Raw genomic sequence first — 20,678 nt, 5'->3', positions numbered from 1 at the left:
TAATAGCAAATTGTTTTGTGTGTTCTGATTGCTGTAGACTATTGTCAATCAATCTAGTGCCGTGTCTTCTGCACGGCAGCGGTCCCCAACACCCGGGCCCGTTTGGTACCGGGCCATGAAAGTTGAGGCTCGGGTGTGAAGTGTATGATTTTCAGGGTTTTTAATCGTTAATTCTGTTTTCCTGGGTCTTTTCCCACGTTGTAGTCGTGTGTCTTATTTTGAAAGAACTATTTACACGTTACCATAGCGACCAGAGAGTATCAAGAAGCAGAGAGGAGGATGTTACTCTCAATGTTGTTGGTGCATTTCAGGAGGACGCTGCTCATAAAGTTGCACAATCACACAGTGAATTCACGTTTATTATTATATTTACAAAATACCACCGTTTTGTCTTTGTCATTTTATTTTGTTGTATTTATCCGCAACACCTTCAAGGCCAGTCCGTGAAAATATTTTCTGACATTAAACTGGTCCGTGGTGCAAAAAAGGTTGGAGACCGCTGCTGTACAGTACATAATGAGTTTAGTTTGTCAAATTTATATAAATCTTCGATTGCTAGCAGTGTAACCCTGAAGTACTGTATGTTTGTGCGTTTTCTCCCCGACAAACACAACAATGCCGATGAAACATTTTGCACGGTTTCATTTTATAATGGACTTGTGTTTCTACGAAGGTTTGAACTTTAAGAGTGTTTAAACAAAAGAAAAAAAGTGTGAAAATGTTCGTGCCTGTCTGAGGAAAGTGTATAAAGCATGTAGAGGGGGTTTTACAATTTTAAAACAGCTACAATAATTGTAAAAAATAAAGTTCACTACTTCGCAGATTTCACCTACCGTGGGTTATTTTGAGAACGTAACACCAGCGATAAACGAGGGACCACTTTTTCTATTATCAGTAGAGTCATCTAATTGATTAACATCAACATTGATTATTGTGCACTATTATTTTTGTTCAAGGAAAGCAAAAAAATGTTATGTTCACAAAATGCTGTAAAGTGTATGTTTCTGTTCCCTGTCCAGTGTACTGTTTGTTTGTATATTTGTCTTTTTGGCTGCTGTTACAACCAAATTTCCCCTTGTGGGACAATTAAAGGATTATTCTATTCTATTCTATTCTCTATTCTAAAATGTATATTTATTAAAACATTTATCTACTTTTACAGACTTTAAACCGACACTTTAAATTAGCACCAGTCCTTTTCATAAAAAACAAAATTTTATCTACATTCTGTTTTTTACACTTTAAATCCCAGTAAGGTTATATATTACCAGTAGCTTTTCAGATAAAACAGTAATCAAGTCCTAATGGTTTCATAAATCTTCATAGTTTTTTTCATATAAGCATCAGGGACAAGGCTGTCTTGCAATTGTTGAGGTCACTAGTGTGCGCCCTATTTCTTCCAGGATCACTCTTCATTTGTAGGTTTTAGTGGACTCCTACTATTGTGAAGTGGTTTTCATGGGACAGGGGCTTGTATTCCAAGATCTGGGAGATTGTAGAGATGAGCAGTAATTCCCTTCTTGCCATCTTTCCAGAAATATAAGTGATCTGGAAGCTGTTAGGCTTACTTACAGCAGCAGCACTTTTTGCACCTGCAGAAACTCCAGGACACATTTACTAACAGTGTTTGTTCCTGTGTGTGCTGCAGCTTTGAATTTTTTTTTTGAGCGTTAATATTTTGGCTATGGTGTCTTGTTATGAAATAAGAGTAAAAGTGAAAAACAAACTGAAAAACACAGAGGAAGAAGTCCCTCTACACAAAAAACACTGCAGATGACAGGCCAGGCAAACATCTATTGACCTGTTTGAATGCCTCCTCATCATGTGAGCCTTGAAGTTTTTTTGTAAAAAGACTAAGACCACAGTGAGGGCGTTTAATTTTCATGGACTTTCCACAAGCCACAGTTTCATTTAGCACAGGGTAGAGCACATGAATGTTCTACCCAAGATTCAGAAAATTGTTTAGATGCTGGAGACAAGACATCGAGAGGGAGATGGGGCCAGTGTTGCCAACTCCTCAGTAAGGAAAATCGCTATTGGTTGTCCTAAAAGTCGCTAAATGACGTCATCGCCTAATTTGCATAATTGGTCATGCTAATGTAACTGTAAACTATGTTGTTGGAGAGAGAAATAACATCGTGGAAGAGACATAAAGTGAGTAAAAAACGTCCTAAATGCATTTAGAGTTTATTTAGAACTACAAATTAAATTTCTTTTAGCAATTATTGTTTTTTTTAATGTCACAATTCCAACCCTGCTCCTTTACCCGGGCTTGGACCGGCAAAAGTGACCCGAAATAGGCACTCTGGTTGAGTTACTTTGTATGTGTGTGTTCATAAGTACTTTTAAATAGGGCTGGGTATCGTCACTGATTTCTAGAATCGATTCAATTCCGATTCACAAGGTCCCGAATCGATTCGATCCACGATTCGATTTAATTCGATTCGATTTGAATCTGGGAAATTTTGACAGTCAGAAATATTATAATTCAGATCAGTACATTTACATATTTTTGTATCTATAAAAAGGAAGCTGACACACGCAAGACTTTATCAAAGGTGTAAGCATCACAGCAGATGCCTTTGTGTCAAAGTAGCTGAAGATAAAACAGAAAAACATGAAGGTGATTTTCCTGGCCTGGGATTTTATAAAAATATTCTGCAGTACATCAAACACGGAAGAAAACCGTTAATCAACATATGAACATTACCTCTGAAGTTACAGCGGTTTTATTAGAGACACGGCTAAGCATTTTGCATTTTGCATAATTTTAAAAAGTTTAAATTTGTTCAGAAGCCTATTGAACGGCAGAAATGAGGTTTTCTTTTCAGAAGTATATAAAACGGAAAAAAAAAACGTCGGCCGACAGCGCTGTGGTAGACTTGTGCGTAATAAGCAAGCGAATAATGAAGAAAACAGATTTTTAGACGGGAAACTGTTCTTGAAGTACAGAGAGAGAGAGAGAGAGAGAGAGAGAGAGAGAGAGAGAGAGAGCTGTGCATCGCGGTGGAAGCAAAACAGTAAAAGTCAGAGTGAATTCATGACGATGTTTATGTGAAGCGTTTGGATCTTCTTTTGCTGCTGGTTCGGTCAATATTGTTTGGAGAGAGATCAAACTAACAGCTTTAGAATCAGCGCATAAAGGGCGTGAACACAAAGCGCGGACCCGCCCACAGATCAGAATCAGCGAGCTGTCGGCTTTCAGCCCGGACCGTGAGAAAGGCGACATCTAACTGATTCTGATCCGCCGGTTGCGTTGTGTGTCTAAGTCTTTGTGCAGAATCCTTGTACCTGCTCTCATTTACTGTCTTAACTGTTTGGTGGTTGTTGAAATTTTGTGATCTTTCACCAGAGATTCTGGCATTTCGGGCAAAATAAATTTATATTAAAAAAATCGATTCAGGATTTTAATGAATCGATTTTACGTTATCCAAGCCAGAATCGATTTTAATCGATGAATCGATTATAAAAACCCACCCCTACTTTTAAACCTTGTGATCCACAAAACAGCATAAGAGTAAGAGAGTAAAACAAGAACTGACTGCGTTACAGCACCCGCTGCTTGTTGAATGTAAAAGCGATACGCGCTTTCACGTCTTTTTTAGCGACTTTTTTTAGAGAAGAAGTCGCTAAGGGGTCTGAAAACTCGCTAAATATAGTGACAAAGTCGCTAAGTTGGCAACACTGGATGGGGCTCCACGGAGAGTTCAGTGGGGAGCAGTCCTGAATGCTGACATGACAATAATTGCCTTGCCATATCCCCACGCTGTATGACTGTCATGTTACAGACAGGGCAGTGAAAGTACACCGGCATATCATTTTGTCTGTAAGAGAGAAAAAAAAATAGAAAAAACAACAACATGTAATTTAAATGCAGTTTTATAGGATGCAGTGAGTTTATCTAACAATCAGATTGTACATATTAACAAAAATATCCAAGCCATGCTCAATAATGAAAGCAAAATAGTGTGGATCACAAGAGCTGTCAAGAAATGTGGTGAACAGGAAAGATTTTTTTAATGAAAACACTTTTTTCTCTCGCTGATGAATGAACTGAACTGAACAGTACAATGTGAAAAGCAACTTTTAAGTCAACAAAGAGAAAGAAGCTAAAAAGAAGTGCATATTTACAACTTAAACTGTGAGGTATATTTAATACCAACATACCTTTGAAAGGCAAAGCATTTTTAATGTGTCCATTTATATGCTCCTCAATCTTTGCCCTGACAGTAGGGCTGAGAGTGGGGCACAGAGGGCAGTGAAACAGCCAACACGTGGTGCATTCCTGCAATTCTGACTTGGAGGCACAACTCCAAATTGATATTTGCATCTAAAACAGAGAAAAACAGATAAACACCATAAATACTTTTAAGTTCAGGTTTTAGCAGAAATAATATGTTAGTTATGTAAGAGATTTGGGAGAAAATTCTTTACACAAACATAATTTACAAGACACTTATTTGTGACATACTTATCTATTGACATAACAGACAATTTAAGGCTAACTAAAATCTGGGCAATAAAAAGCAGAACAGAATGTAATAGACAATAATAGTATTTATAAATATATAAACGTCTTTGTGATGAACTTTACAGTGTTTTTGCAGGTGGAATGACATGAATAAAGTGCAATATGCAGTAAATGGAACAATGTGCATTGGTGTTACAGATAGTGAAAAGTAGTTCAATAACAAGCAAAACTCAAATACGTTTGAAACTGACCACTAAATGCTAACCAGAGGTGTCAAAAGTGCACACATTCCTTACTAAAGTTTAGATACCTCGGGGGTCTGACCGTTGTTGTAACAAAGTGCCTACATAATAAGTGTAAGCAAACTAGATGATTCCTAGAATTATATAATTATTAACTGCAAATTTATACATGAAAGACTCTGTCCCAACCTTCACGATCCACTTGCAAGGTTTCCACAGTCGATGATGCACGCAGGAACGCATTTCCCATATTTGACAGTGGGGGTGGTGTGTTCAGAGTGATGTGCAGTGTTAGTTTTCCGCCACACATAGCGTTTTGCATTTTGACCAAAAAGTTTGGTCTCATCTGACCAGAGCACCTTCTTCTACATGTTTGCTGTGTCCCCCACATGGCTTGTGGCAAACTGCAAACAGGACTTCTTATGGTTTGCTGTTAACAATGGCTTTCTTCTTGCAACTCTTCCATAAAGGCTAGTGATGTGCAGATCGATCCTGAAATATCGATTCCTCCGATACCCGTCATTTATGTTCTAGAATCGATTCTCACATTAAAATATCGATATTTTAGTCATTTAGGGTAAATTTCTAGTTTATCATCAACAGGAACACAGTGGAAAGAAACTATAACATTCGGATTATCTACATTTGAAGGAACTACTTCCTCTTCCGCCTTTCATAGTCATGTGCGAAATACGGCTGTATAAATGTCTCGCAGCCCCTTGGCGTGCGCACTCAAAACAATGGCCGAACGCAAGCGAAGTCACGTGTGGACACATTTTACCTCCACAAACAGCCAAGACGCGGTTTGTGATGTATGTGGCAAGACAGTGAGGTGTTGTGGCAACACCACTAACCTCGTAAAACACCTCAGAATTAATCATAACACAGAATATGATGAGGTCATGTCGAGGCGAACCGAAGAGGAGGAGAGGACAGGGACAGGTGCTGCTAGGGCGAGACAGGCGTCTCTCACGGAGTCATTTAGTGCTGCAGGCAGGCACTATGCAGGTACAGAGGAGGAAAATGCTGGGTACATAGGCTAGGTCGCATTAAAATATACAGAGTACTTGCAGTAAAACAGGCATTGTAGTCTTTAAAACATAAAAATTCAGTTGAAGATTATTTCATAGATAAGAGAAACATTTTATAGATACTATTATTATCTATTAGCTTTATTATTATTTTCACTCAGTTTAATTTTTTTGACTGAGTTATTTGAATATTTTAAAATGCAGGTATTGACAAACTTATTTATTCCTTTAATTATGTATTATACTGACAATTTCATTCACACAGCATTCTATGTAAAACAGCAAGTATATGTAAACTATCAATTCCTTTCCCTGTTAGGCTATTTTAACAGACTGCATACATGACTCTAAAAATATTAAACATTCAGTGCAGTATACCCCATCTTTTGTTTTGCCCTTTGTATTTTATTTTCTTTGTAGATGATTCCCCAAGAGCAGCAACACTCAAATCAAATCAAATCACTTTTTATTGTCACATCACATGTGCAGGCACACTGGCACAGCACATGCGAGTGAAATTCTTGTGTGCGAGCCCCACAAGCAACAGAGATGCCACAAGATGCCTTGTAGAGATGATTGTGAAGGACCTCCAGCCTCTGTCCATAGTGGAGGACCAGGGTTTCCAGGGATTTGTGAGAGCTCTTGACTCAAAATATCAACTCCCAGGAAGAAAATCACTGACTGAGACTCATCTTGTAAATTTGTTTGATGAATGTAAAGGCAAAGTAAGACCATCTTTGCAAAATGCTTCCAGTGTTGTTCTCACCACTGATATGTGGACCTCATTGTCCACAGAGGCATATTTGACTGTAACATGCCATCTCATTGAAAACTGGCAAATGAGAGAATTTGTCCTGGAAACACACTCTTTCCATGGGCAGCATACAGCAGATAATATCAGCTCAGCACTTAAGCAAATCACAGAAGAATGGGGCATAACTGAGAAGGTGGTTGCAGTTGTCAAAACATATTTGTTAACTTTAAGAGTAAAGAGAGAAACTATCTGTATTTCTTAATTGCAAATGACACCAAATTGTATTCAAAATTGAGCCACACTTATGGAGCTCCACAATTCTTTTCCAGGTGTTTTGGTTGACATCTCTTGATTTTCCCATTTCAAAGAAACAGGCTCTGTGTTTTGCCTTATATGCATCCACAGCTGTGCCACCAACTTACTCACATGGACTCTACTAACCTATCAGAAGCTTCTTCAGCTCAGAATGGAATCGTCTGCAGTTTTCTTATTAATTAACAATAAACTTAGTGTATATGTACTCCTAAATTATATGAAAGTGATTAAAATAGACAGCTCTCTCTCTCTTTATTCCAACATTTAACTAATTCAAAAGATATTTCAATATTTATTTATCTAAAACAAAAAATGTTTACTCTAAACTGATGTTTAACAGTAAAAAAATGCTCTTGTTTTTCCCTAAAGTGTATGAAAATATCTGGTTTCAACTGAGTTATTTAGCCGTGGAGGGTAACAACTGAAAATAAGAAACACACATGTAAGCTAAGACTCTAAAGAAACAGCATTGTTGTTGTTCAGCTTTTCATTTCGCCATTTGTTGGTTCACTCGAAGAGCAAGTAACGTAATATGGGTCAAGTGATCAGTTTGACATCAGTCTTTTGTGATACACCGTCATATTTACATTATTTGTACAGTACGAATGATTTTCTTTGGTACCTGGTCAAACTTAAACTCTCCTCCGTCTGCCCGGCTGTACTACAGCAAACTCGCAGCAGCTTCTCCCCCCTCGCTCACGTAAGTGCTGTGCTCAGTCGTGCCTGAGCTCGGATCGTACCAAAATTAGGGGGAATTTACGACTGTGCGCAATGTGCTTCAACTACTGTGAGTAGTTTTTGTTTTATACACTTGTGAGTCAGGCATCTAACTGTGAAACAAATTACACTCCAAAAGACCCCGGGCTTCTGAAAAAATGACCCGGACTTAAGACCAATACGCCCGCCCCCTTCCCCCGCTGCGCCGACGGGGTTTGGGAAGTTGAATGAAGCTCCGCCCCTAACGTCATTCACAAGCGACAAACAAGGAAACAGATTATTTTTCGTTTTTCAGTGCAGAGAGACGCACAGACGATCAGACTGAGCTCAGACCAAACTAGCAGCTTCCTCTGAGTGAGTCCAGCTACAGGAGAGAAAAGTGGAAAACTCCAACACTGCTGCTTCAAGCTGCTGACGCTCCACACACTGAATGTGAGTTTGAGCAAAAACACGACTCAAAGCAAGTTTCAGTGAAGGTGGTAGAGGAGGGAGGGGAGCCAGGACTGACTGTACTTCCTGTCTGCTGTTTTCAGCTTCACTCACAGACTCAATGGCTTCCAGATCAGAGGAGGATCTCTGCTGTCCGGTCTGTCAGGAGGTCTTCAGAGATCCTGTTATTCTGTCATGTAGCCACAGCTTCTGTAAAGACTGTCTGAATAGATGGTGGATCAAAAAACAGATACGTGAGTGTCCAGTTTGTAAGAACATATCTTCAAAGGATGATCCACCTTTAAACCGAGCTTTAAAGAACCTGTGTGAGTCGTTCTTACAGGAGAGAGATCAGAGAGCTTCAGAGGCTCTCTGCAGTCTGCACTCTGAGAAACTCAAACTCTTCTGTCTGGACCATCAGCAGCCAGTGTGTGTCGTCTGCAGAGACTCAGAAAATCACACCAATCACAGATTCAGACCCATCGATGAAGCTGCACAACAACACAAGAAGGAACTTCAGGAAACTCTGGAGCCCTTAAAGAAGAAGTTAAAGGTTTGCAAACGAGTTCAAGTGAAGTTTGATCAAACAGCAGAACACATTAAGGTCCAGGCCCGACACACAGAGAGGCAGATTAAGGAGCAGTTTAAGAAGCTTCAGCAGTTTCTAGCAGAGGAAGAGGAGGCCAGGCTGGCTGTACTGAGGGAGGAAGAGGAGCAGAAGAGTGGGATGATGGAGGAGAAGATGGAGGCTCTGAGCAGAGAGATAGCAGCTCTTTCAGACACAGTCAGAGCCACAGAGGAGGAGCTGAGAGCTGAAGACGTCTCATTCCTGCACAACTACAAGGCTGCAGTGGAAAGAGTCCAGCGCTGCCCCCTGCTGGATGATCCACAGCTGCCCTCAGGAGCTCTGATAGACCAGGCCAAACACCTGGGCAACCTGACCTTCAACATCTGGAACAACATGAAGGACATGGTCTCCTACACTCCTCTCATTCTGGACCCAAACACTGCTCATCCAAGCCTCATCCTGTCTGAAGATCTGACCAGTGTGGTAGAAGGAGATGAACAGCAGCTTCCTGATAATCCAGAGAGGATTGATTTTTACTACTCTGTCCTGGGCTCTGAGGGCTTTAACTCAGGGACTCACAGCTGGGATGTCGATGTTGGAGACAGTAAATGGTGGAGACTGGGTGTGTTGGCAGAGTCTGTGCAGAGGAAGGGAATCATACAGTCTGAATTATGGACTATATTGTTATATAAAGGTACATACTCATCATGTTCACCATCAACTGGATCCACTGCTCTCCCAATTGCGAAGAAGCTCCAGAGGATCAGAGTGAATCTGGACTGGAACAGAGGAAAGCTGTCGTTCTCTGATCCTGATACTAACACACACATACACACCTTCACACACACTTTCACTCACAGGATGTTTCCATACATTTGGGCTGATGAAGTGAAGGTGTGTCCGTTGAAGGTGTCAGTGTCAGTGGAGCAGATGAGTTGAGGATGATGATGTTTCTAATGTTGTTTCCTGTCAGTGAGTTGAAGCTGTTAAACTGCAGCTGTCCTCCTTAAACATATTGTTGAAACCACAATCCATATTTGGCTTTCATTCACTTTATTCAAGCCAGTACTCGCTATAGGTCATGTTATGTAAATAATCTCCTCATTGAATACAGACTTCAACTGATCATTGCCTTTTCCCTGTTTTGCCTAGATTCTTGTTTTCTAGTTTTTAAGACTTTGTGTTCGAGGATAAAACCAGGGTTGCTACAGCTTAAAGGAAAGTTAGACTTATGAATTTTAATGTCAGCTTTGTTCTTGTTAGGAACAAGCTAATAGCCAACTTGCTCGAATGTGAGCTGGATTTCTTTTTCCATGACACAAAGTTTGAAACAGTTCATACACAACTATTCTTTGTATTTCATGACATGTCTTCATTGTTGTTTTGAATGTGTTGCTGTATGGAATATGCCGTTTTTATGAGCAAAGTTAATATAGTTAATATATTTTAGTATTTATATTTTTTTGTTAAACTTATTGTGTGTATTTAGTAATTTAATAAGTAAATTCATGGATATGATTGAACTAAATTTATTTTTACTCTATTATTGTTGGATTGGTTAAGTAAAACCATGAATACGTGTGCCTTAAAGGCTTGGTTTATAGTTAAAAACCCAGCATTGTGGATTTATGCAAATGATAACATGCGTTGCTAAAGGGGGGAGTGGGAGAGAAAAAAGTATAGCAGAGGCAAGATGCTGCAAGAGAGGAGGACAGAGCCACAGTTCTCCTACCATAGTTTTTTTTGTTGTTGTTGTTGTTGTTCTTGAGGATAACTTAGTCCTGATTATTCCTATAAGAAGATTTACAAGCTGTGGAATAAATTTTTGTTTATATCTTTTCACATCAGAGTCCTGTGGAAGTTTTTTTTTTCCCCCTCTTCGCATGAAGATTGAATTGATTGAAGCGTAGGAAAACTGGTCTCATGGCTATACACAGTGGGAATGTAAAGCAAGATGATGGTAATAGTTTTGTCCGGGTTCACTTTGCGTTGATCCACTGGTACTGCAGTATAGAATAGAATTCAACTTTATTGTCATTGCACATGCACAGGTACAGGGCAACGAAATGCAGTTTGCATCCATCCAGAAGTGCTTTAGTGATATAGATATATTACAATATATATTAGCAATAATATAGATATGTAAGTATATTACAGAAATGGGTCTATTATGTTATAATGTAGACGGTATGAAGTATGTTGTGAATATTCTATAACTATAAGTATGTACAGGCTGTAGTGAGTACAAGCTATGAACAGGATATAAATATGAAAAACTATACAGAATATGAAATAAATAACTTTACAGAATCTGAGATATACAGCTATACAGAAATGTGAACTATGCAAGTTGTAAACAGTTGTAGGATTAAAGATTATCGTATGTACAGAATGATTATTTACACAGAGCTATACAGTAGTGCAGTTAAGGTAAGTGAGGGTGTGGATAATTCCTACAGAGGCTATATAAAGTGCTAGTGGTTGTGAGTGGTGGTTCAGTCCATGTTATTATTGCGTGTTTGAGGGTACAGTTGTCCATTGTGGGGGTGTGTATGTTCAGTCCATGAGTTTAACGTGGGTCAGATGTCAGGAGGCAGAGTTCAGGAGTCTGACAGCTGTGGGGAAGAAGCTGTTCCGGTACCTGGTGGTCTTAGTCCGGAGGCTCCTGTAGCACCTCCCAGAGGGCAGGAGGGTGAAGAGTCCATGTGATGGGTGACTGGGGTCTTTGATGATTTTCCCAGCCCTTTTCAGACACCGCTTCCTGTAGATGTCTTTTATGGCAGGAAGTGGTGCTCCAGCGATGCGCTGGGCAGTTTTCACGACCCTCTGCAACGCCTTCCGGTCCGAGGCAGAGCAGTTCCCGTACCAGACTGTTATACAGTTGGTCAGGATGCTCTCGATGGTGCAGCGATAGAAGTTCACCAGGATGTCTGAGGACAGGTGGTTCTTCCTCAGAGTCCTCAAGAAGAAGAGGCGCTGGTGAGCCTTCTTGACCAGCTTGGAGCAGTTGGTCGTCCAGGTGAGATCCTCGGAGATGTTTGTTTTTGCTTTTGTTACAGTGCACTGAGATAAGAACATCTGAGAGGTGTGATCCACCGGTGGTGATATTTTGGTATTTTGTGAGTTCCTGATTTAACAAATCAGCTCTTTAATCCAGGCCTGAGAGATTGAACTTTAAAGCGCTATAAAATATTCTTATTGAAAACAGTCGCAAAGTATTTTTTCTCCATGATTATAATGAGCTTGGGAGAAAATTCACTTATATGGGACACTGATCCTGAAGCCTAAAAGGATTGCACCGAGTCAATCCAGTCCAAAGAAGGAAAAACAAACAAGGAGCTGTTTCCTTTAAAATGATGACGTCATCTTGCTGGTGATGGAGCCTCGAATAGGCTGCGCGTGAGACTCCATTATCAGCAACTTTTGGTATGAATGTGTGTGGATGTATGCATATGACTGACGACTAAAAGTCATGGACTGACGACTAAAAGTTTAACTGACTTGATACTGAGACAAAAACGGTGCTGACTTTAGGATTATTGAATGTCCACAGACAATTCACCCAGCCTGTAAAAGAAGGGTGGATGTTTTGTTTTGCTTTGTTTTGTCTGCAAGAACAGAAGAATGACAGAGACTAAAGAGCTGTAGCTTCACAGCAGTGTGAACTGCAGACTGAACCCTTTGGTTGCTAATTTTGAGCTACTGATGTTTGCATTAAGGAAATTGTGTTTTAGTAGCTGTGTTTTAATTAAGGTATTACATTATATTGTTGGGAATATTAAATGCTAAAGTGAAGAAAAGGTTTGATCCCACTCATGACTGAGCATGTTATTATTAACCATAGTGGGTCACTATAGAGAGTCAATTAATTTTAGAAAAAAAACAAACAAACAAAAAACCCTCCACCGAGGTCGATGAATAAGAGGGGAATGATAGACAGCCACACTCAAAATGGAGATATGTAATGATAAACACTGGTCCCCGTCTTTTGGGCGCTCTCTTGAAGTAGTTAACAATTTAAAAGTAAGATAAAATAACAGGGGCATGTGCTGAGGGGTGGTGCTGCACAAGAACAAGAGTAAAATAAAGAAAATATTGTTTTTAGAAGTGCAAATTAAAATGTACCATTACACTCAGAGGATCAATATGAAGCTTGATATTTGTTAATTTTGAATGAAGTACATGACTGGTGACTGTTCTGTCCTGAGCTTTTGTTTTTACAGCACCCGCTTGATCACACCAACAGTTTCTCGCCACCGAAGAGGGGTACTTGAAAAAAAAATAAAGAACGGGGAGGAATATCATCAAAACTGGAAAAAGGTAATCCCCAAAGGGGGTGATAACGCCCTAACTTTCACTATGGTCAAATTCTCAAAATTTGACCCTCAAAAATTCTTCAAACATTTAGACACAAAGTGGAGATTTAGATAAATATAATGTCGTAAACCACATAAGCATGAAGTATTTGATTCAATAAGATGGTGAAATAACAAGCAGCAAAAGGTTGATCATGTTAATGGTGTTTATTCAAGGGTGCAGAGGAGATTATTATTATTAAAGACAACAAATAAAATAACGAAAAGTAGAAGTGGAAAAATTTGCGTTAACGGTAATAAAATCAAAAAAAGAAATACTAACTAAAACTGTACTGACTGTTCACAAAACTAACTAAAATTAACTAGATTTATAGCAAAATGTGTTTGGTTGCATTGATGTGTGCGTGCCCTGCTATAGTGAAATTAAGGTAGTACGTTAGTCGAGTCGTCTGTGTTGCTGCTCCGTTCACGCGCAGAATCAGGTCAGGCAAAGTCGGGAGACAGCGCCAGAATAGAATTGAGGATGATTTTAATATGACTGTTTTGTAGACATAACAAGAGTCTTGTAGTGGAGAGGGACGTAATGTCCTCCTGAGACCCAGAGAATAAGAAAAAACAGGGAGAAAATATTTTCGTTTTTTCTTTTTTCTTTTTTTCTTTTTTCTTTTAAATGAATCAAGTGTTATTAAAATAACAATCTCATAAGATGAAGATCAGGGACCAACCCAGAAGTCACTGACACTTCACTAACTGTAAACTATTGGTTTAGGAATAAGTGATGGCACTGAACTTTCTATTTCACAAAAGTCAATTTATTTAGGATATCTGAGTAAGTACTGATTTATTTGGAGACACAAAGGAACATTTGGCACTTCCCTCATCTCACATCTGTTTCATTGTTGTACCCAATCATTCTACAACTGAAATGCCTTGGACTGTTAACCATTTCAGGCAAGTGGAGTGAACCATATTTTGCTAGACTCTCATCAGATTGGGGCTTCCTTTTATTGATCTTTGGAGAGAAGTCTTCATTACTGGTATTATTCAGGTCTTGTTCACATGTTTGTCCCAGGTTTCTCAGCCAAGAGGAGCTTAAACTCCAGATACTGTGAGTTCCTTTCACACATTGAGATCACTGATAACTCTCAGCAACGACGTGATCTCGTAGAAACAATTAGGTGTTATGGATTCAACTATAATTGCGACTCTTATTTTTTACTTTACTGGAAAAGATTTCTGCATTTTACCCATGCTAACACGGTGCAATCAGTCTCTCCACTTTAAAAATGACATTTTGTTAAGCCACTAACAGCTTGCTACCAGCACCTATGTTGTCTGTTCCTAGAACTTGTACAAGCTTAATTTAATAGGAAACAAATGGAAATAACTTGATTTTCCTAACGATTTGCATTTTGTTGAGGCAGAGTCACCTTTTGGTCACCTTCACATGTTTCTTTAAGCCCCGAGGCCTATCATTTTTGTTTCAGGGAATCATTGGTAGGGTCACATGACCATTGTTGGTCAATATATCTATTACATTGTACATTCCTGAAGAAAGGACAGAAGTGACATTCAAAAGATAAAATAAGATCCACTGTCTTCAGGCCAGGAAAGGTGTCTCATCCCGTTGTCAGAAAGTAAAGTTGTATTTGTGTTTTAAATAGGGACACCCAAATTCTGCAGAAAGTTCACTCCCTTCAGGTGTCCTAATTTGACAGGGAAATATGTGTGAAGAACAAAGAAAATCCTCTTTGAACGTCAGCTTCAGTCAGCAGATGACAAGATAAGTTGTCGGGTAAGTTGTAATTAATTTATTGCTCTGATTTAAACATTTTGAAATAGACACTCACGTTTTGGGTGTCCAATTGTGTCCAGACTAAAGATTTCTTAATTATAGATTTTAAATATTCAAACAGTATTGCATATAATTAATTTAGACATGTGCACCAAACTTGATACTAAGAAACCTATTATAAGGACAACTTGTTTTACTGGAGATAATGAATGTTAAAATTGGTGATAATAATTATGGTACAATAATAATGTTCACTATATCTGTTATACAGATGCCAAGAATGGAAGAAACCTGTTTACTGCTCATCCTGCTGCTCTCAGGTCTGTGATATTAATATCTTAAACATTTGAAATATAGCTGATCATAATAAGATAAAGTGATGTCATTTGGGTAATCAGATTACATGTTAATTTTTTAATGAAATATTTATTAACACATTTAACACAAGGACAGATAAACTCTTCATTTTCTGATACCACTATGCCTGCATTCATTTTAATTGTAAGTTCTTTATTTTTTTCACATTTAGATTTTTGATTTATTGAAAATCTTTGCAGTTTTTCCTATAAGAGTAACTCTAATAAACTTCATCTTCATTAGGGATCATTATGTATCTGCTTTTAGCTGTTTTTCTCCTGGGATAGGCCGTGTAATTCATAGCACGGCCCAGCCAATTCCAGTTTCCAACAATGGCGGCAGCTACTTATTTTTAATATTACTCTTTCTGGGTCACAAAATAAACTTTTAAGAAATTTTAAGGCGAGAATGTAGCTTGTTGGTTTTTGTTAATTTGGGTTGAACCCAGGACTGTATAGGCGTTGGCTGAATAGCAGTGGTGTTCACCTTGGGGTGTCGGTCAGAACACACAGGACGCACAGATAAAGGTTATACCGTCTTTACTGTGATTCCTCAGCTTAACAGCTCAGTACAGCAACACAGTAATGCAACCGCAGGCTTACAGAGTGGTGAGGGGTGTGGGTGTGTGTGTGTGGTCTGTGAACAGAACATATACAGAATACTGAATGTAATAAACATCTAAGTCATGAATTATGATGCATTAGCGTTCTTCGAATCTAACCAGAACTACAAATGGGAATTCCTATATGAACATCTACATGCACGAGCTTCATACACTACTCCCAAACCCTTACAGTACATGACATTGATTGCCAATACCCCCAACAACAATATATCACAAACACCAAATCGTTTAGCTTACAGCTAGCAGGTATGTAGCATAACAGGTAGCATTAGTAGCATGAACTAGCCACATAGCGAACGGGTCGATACACATTGCACTTCTACATCCACTAAATGTCTAATTGGCATAAAAGACTAAAACTGTCCTTTCCAGGCATGGCTCCACATCTACTCACAGTTCTTTAGCGACGCACACAACTCCCACCGTGTGTAGACATCCCCTGCAGAGTCAGTCTGCCAGGCGGCTCTTGCTATGTGTTAGCTCCAACTCTGATCACTGGAACATGTGCTCAATAGTGCAACTGTGCTCTCTCGCCACAAGGGCCCCCCCCCCCACACAGCTGACAGCCTTTCCAACAGTTTTTGTTTTTTGCCCTTTATCCCCGTCCCTCTCATCTGCTGTTTTTCTTTCCCCCTTTCTTTCTCCCCTTTCTTTTCCCCAGTCAAGTCTGTCCCGTATTTAGCAATTAATTAAATAAATTAATTAAATGTGGCAATAATTAATTAAAATCAGAAATAATTAATTACATAAATATTTACGACACATGTAATTAATTAATTATTTCCACATTTAATTAATTATTTAATGGTGTATTTAATTAATTCATTATGGCAGTCCTGGCGTTCCATAGAGGACAGTGTAACAGTTGCTATTGTAATGCAGTGTATCACCACATGGCGGCGCCTCCTGTCTCACGACTGGTGTCACCTTCTTTTTGTTCTTCTTCGCACTCCTCATGTAATGGATGCTCCCGTGTGTACGCGGACTAGTGTGCTCTTTAGTAATGTGTGGTAGAGGTAGCACTTTTATTTTTGATATTGTAAATAAATGAGTACTTTTTGGAAAGTCAGAAGCTGTTGCCCATTCGCTATCCACCTGCACACCTCCGCGGCTGGCTTCATTTCCACCGCACGTTACAACAGCGATGGCGACGTTTTGAGGGTAAAATGATGGCTGTAGAGCGAACATTGTGGACACAGCAACAGTTTTAAGAAAAGATTTTAAGATAAATTCCCACCCCCCCTCCTCTCACTCTAGCAGTTGAGCTGTCTCAATCTAGCGCCAACATTCCGTCCCATACACACCCATTATAAACTCTGAAACGGCTGAAAAAAAGGATGAAACTTAAACTGGAACTGAAGAAAAAGTATAATAGATATTGAAAAGATAAATACAAGTTGAATAGTTCAATGTCTTGGCTTCGTGTTTGGCTGTGCCGCTGCCTTTGTCCATGTGTTTGTTTTTTTTATATGCTATGCAAGTGTTTTTGTTACAGTTTTTTTTGGTGTCACCTCCCTTCGGATTTATGATCGTCATGCGTTGCTAGCGATCAAATCTGCAATGGATAGCTTTCAGAGTCAACGAAACGAGGCAGCACCCGGTCTACCTCCACTCTTGCCGGTTAGCTAATTTTTGCTTCAGAGACCTCGTCGGAGCGGGGGAAGCGAGTCGGCCTTCACGTCCTCCTCCATCGTCTTCGGAAAGAGATGGACCTTCGGGGGCTCTATTCCTGGGTTGCTACCTGGGTTTCTACCGGTGAGATTCGGCTGAAACTTGAAACTTGAAACTGAAAGCCAAGCCTCATCGCGGCAGGAACCCTGTTTTGCTGCGCGGCTTACCGCATAGCGCAGACTCTGTCCTTGGAAACTCTACCCCTGTCCTGGTGAGTCGCAGCCTTAAATGGATGTTAATTAATGCCCACTCAATCGCCAATAAGTCTTATATTTTAAATGACTTGTTCTGCTCTGAGAAGCTTGACTTCATGTTTATCTCTGAGACGTGGCAACGTGAGAATGAAGTCTCACATCTTTTAGAGCTTTGTCCCGCTGACTGTTCATTTGTCTGTGCACCTCGGATATCTGGACGAGGAGGTGGAACAGCTGTAATTTTTAAAAAGACTTTTTTTTTTATGCCAGATGATTTCTTCAAGCTGCTACAACTCTTTTGAGATGCTTATGATAAAAAACGGAAGAGAACAGCCCATATACGGCATTTTAATGTATCGTCCACCTGGGTCTGCTGCGTCTTTTTTGTCAGACCTACAAGACTTTTTAACTTCCACTATTAAAATGGGCAAGGTTATCATCGTTGGAGATTTCAACATTCACGTGGATGACTCAACAAACAGTACCACTAAGGAGTTCCTGAGCATTATGGACTCTTTCAACTTTGTTCAGCATGTAGCAGGGCCTACTCATAGGGCTGGGCACACTCTGGACTTGGTCTTCACCTGTGGTGTTTCCCTTGACCGCATGAATTTAAATGAAGCTGTTTTTAGTGACCATAAGTCAGTCTTTTACTGTATCTGTTAATTCAGAGTCCCATCCTCAAGGTTCTACTAGGCGCAGGCGCTTTATTGACGACTCTATAATTTCTGAGTTTTACTCTCTTTTTAATTTTAAAAGTTCCTCTAACGAGGTTGAGCTTTTAACTAATTTTTTAATGAACACTGGCTTGCCATTCTAAATCAGGTTGCTCCTTTCAAAACCAGTTATTGCTCTGTTAGTTCCCGCACACCATGGTTAAATAATCAGACTCGTGGTCTTCGACGCTCCTATTGAAAAGCAAAGCGTCTGTGGAAGTCCACTGTTCTGACTGTCCATCGTGAGCACTTTAAAGAACTACTTTACCTATATAATGAGTCAGTCAAAGAGGCCAAATCTTCTTACTTCAATAATCTTATAAATCGTCATAAAAATAATTCAAGAATTCTATTTGATACCATCAACAGTATTGTTTCTCCTCCAACCCAGCATGCTCTGTTGCTTTCTGATGAAGATTGTAACACTTTCCTTAATTACTTTGTAAATAAGGTGATGGACTTGAAATCCAAAATTTCCTCAAGTGCCTCCCCTTATGAAGATACCCCTTGCTGTCTTGGATCATTTACCTCCTTTTCTCCAATCACACCAAATTACTTAATTATAGTTTTAGGTAAAATGAAATCCTCATCATGCTCTGTAGATATATTACCTCACTCTGTCCTGTCCGGGTCTATCACCAGCATCGGTCCTACATTATGTTACGAAATCAGTTTTACCTCGGTTCTTTTTATTCCTCGAGCATCCAGAGATGGCACCGGACTCAGTAGTCATTTTCACAAAATCTTTATTCATCTTTACTCATCTTCATTTATCTTTACTCTTCTTCATTTAAGCATGCACTTCTAGAAGGGAAGATGAGGCCGGTGTCCCTCTGCAAAAATCTTCACCCCTTTGTTAGTTTCAGCCAGCTTTATAGAAGCGACCCCATCATAAACCCCCTACGATGTGCTGCAAACGCTGTCTGTGTCTATGTGCACGAGCACATGAATGCCTACATGTGCGCGTTCCCATGTGTCTATGTGAGTGCTCGTGTGTGCCTGTGTACGCATACCTGTGTGTATGTGTGTGCACATGAGTGAGTGTGCGTGTGGATGTGTGTGCGTGACAGTTAAAACACTGTGGGTATAGGTAACTCCCTAGAGGTCATAAAACCTTTCCCTTCCAGACCACAGTTATCCAGTTACAAATGTTGAGACCCCTACCCCAAACATCCTCTGGGGAATTTCCACTCAGTGGGGGGAGGTCTCCTACACTCTACTCCTAAGTTCACGACACATTTATTACTTTAAGGGCAGTGTCTCTACAATAGTTCTACATTCTATGTTAACACATTTCTAAACTCTAAAATCAGCTAAACACTCCTACAATTACTATCCATCATTAAGAGTTCACTGAGGCAAGGCTGTGCTCCATCTTATTTTAAACATGCTGAGGTAACTCCTCGGTTAAAAAAAAAAACAGAATCTTGATTCTAGCTCTGCTAGTGATTACCAACCTATTTCAAAACTGCCATTTTTAAGTAAATTACTTGAAAAAATTGCTGAAAATCAGTTCAGGTCTCTATTATGTAAATTACACATTCTTGACCCTTTTCAGTCTGGCTTTCAAAGGCAGCACTCTACGGAGACCGCTCTTTTAAGAGTCTATAATGATCTATTAATGGCATCTGACACAGGGAATTGTTCTGTGATCATTTTGCTTGATCTTTATGCAGCCTTTGACACCATCGACCACAAAATCCTACTTAACAGGCTCAAGGTTTTGGCTGGTATATCTGGCTCTGCCCTAGACTGGTTTTCTTCATATTTATCAGACAGGACCTTTTCTGTTAGGGCTGACAGGTTCACCTCTGACATTGCTGCCCTGACCTGTGGTGTCCCACAGGGTTCAGTTTTAGGTCCATTACTATTTTCTTTTTACATGCTTCCTTTAGCTGGTATCATTCAATCTTTTAGCGACCTGTCTTATCATTTTTATGCTGATGACATTCAGCTCCATATGTCCTTTAAGCCTCATCAGCTGGATAGGCTGTCCACCCTAGTCCAGTGCTTAACCCAGGTTTCTGATTGGCTTTCAAGCAACTACCTTGTTCTAAATACTAACAAGACCGAGACCATGATCATAGCTCCTCCTAAGCTACATTCTAAAAGCAGTCAGGTTCTTGTCTCTTTCTGTCCTTCTGTCAAGTCAAATATTCGAAATCTTGGAGTAATATTTGACTCTTCTCTGGGCCTTGACTCTCATGTAAAATCTTTGTCTCGTTCCTGTTTCTATCATTTAAGAAACATCTCTAAACTGCTACATATGGTTTCCTCAGCGGAACTGGAAAAACTCATTCATGCATTTGTGTCATCACGCTTAGATTACTGTAATTCCCTGTTTACTAGCTTGGATAAATCATCTCTCTCTCGCCTCCAGGCAATACAAAACGCAGCAGCCAGACTACTAACTCATTCTACCAAGCGTGTTCACATCACTCCCATCTTATATTCTTTTTTTTTTTTTTGTCTCATTT

General features: G+C 39.6%; 1 protein-coding gene across 1 annotated transcript; it reads left to right on the top strand.

The window, feature by feature from the left end:
• The first annotated feature begins 8,029 nt into the window (after window positions 1–8,029).
• Window positions 8,030–10,381, top strand: LOC146672434 (zinc-binding protein A33-like). The gene has a single exon (XM_085402222.1). It carries the CDS (start codon window positions 8,081–8,083, stop codon window positions 9,464–9,466), a length of 1,386 nt encoding a protein of 461 aa, XP_085258348.1. The 5' UTR covers window positions 8,030–8,080; the 3' UTR covers window positions 9,467–10,381.
• The last annotated feature ends 10,297 nt before the right edge of the window (window positions 10,382–20,678 follow it).

This window comes from Rhamphochromis longiceps, linkage group LG3 (genome assembly GCF_057381845.1).
Source record: "Rhamphochromis longiceps isolate RC_006_pf linkage group LG3, R_longiceps_female_GT1.1, whole genome shotgun sequence".
NCBI lineage: Eukaryota > Metazoa > Chordata > Actinopteri > Cichliformes > Cichlidae > Rhamphochromis > Rhamphochromis longiceps.
The sequence above is the reverse complement of the archived record's forward strand: the minus strand, read 5'-3'. Positions and strand labels throughout refer to the sequence as shown.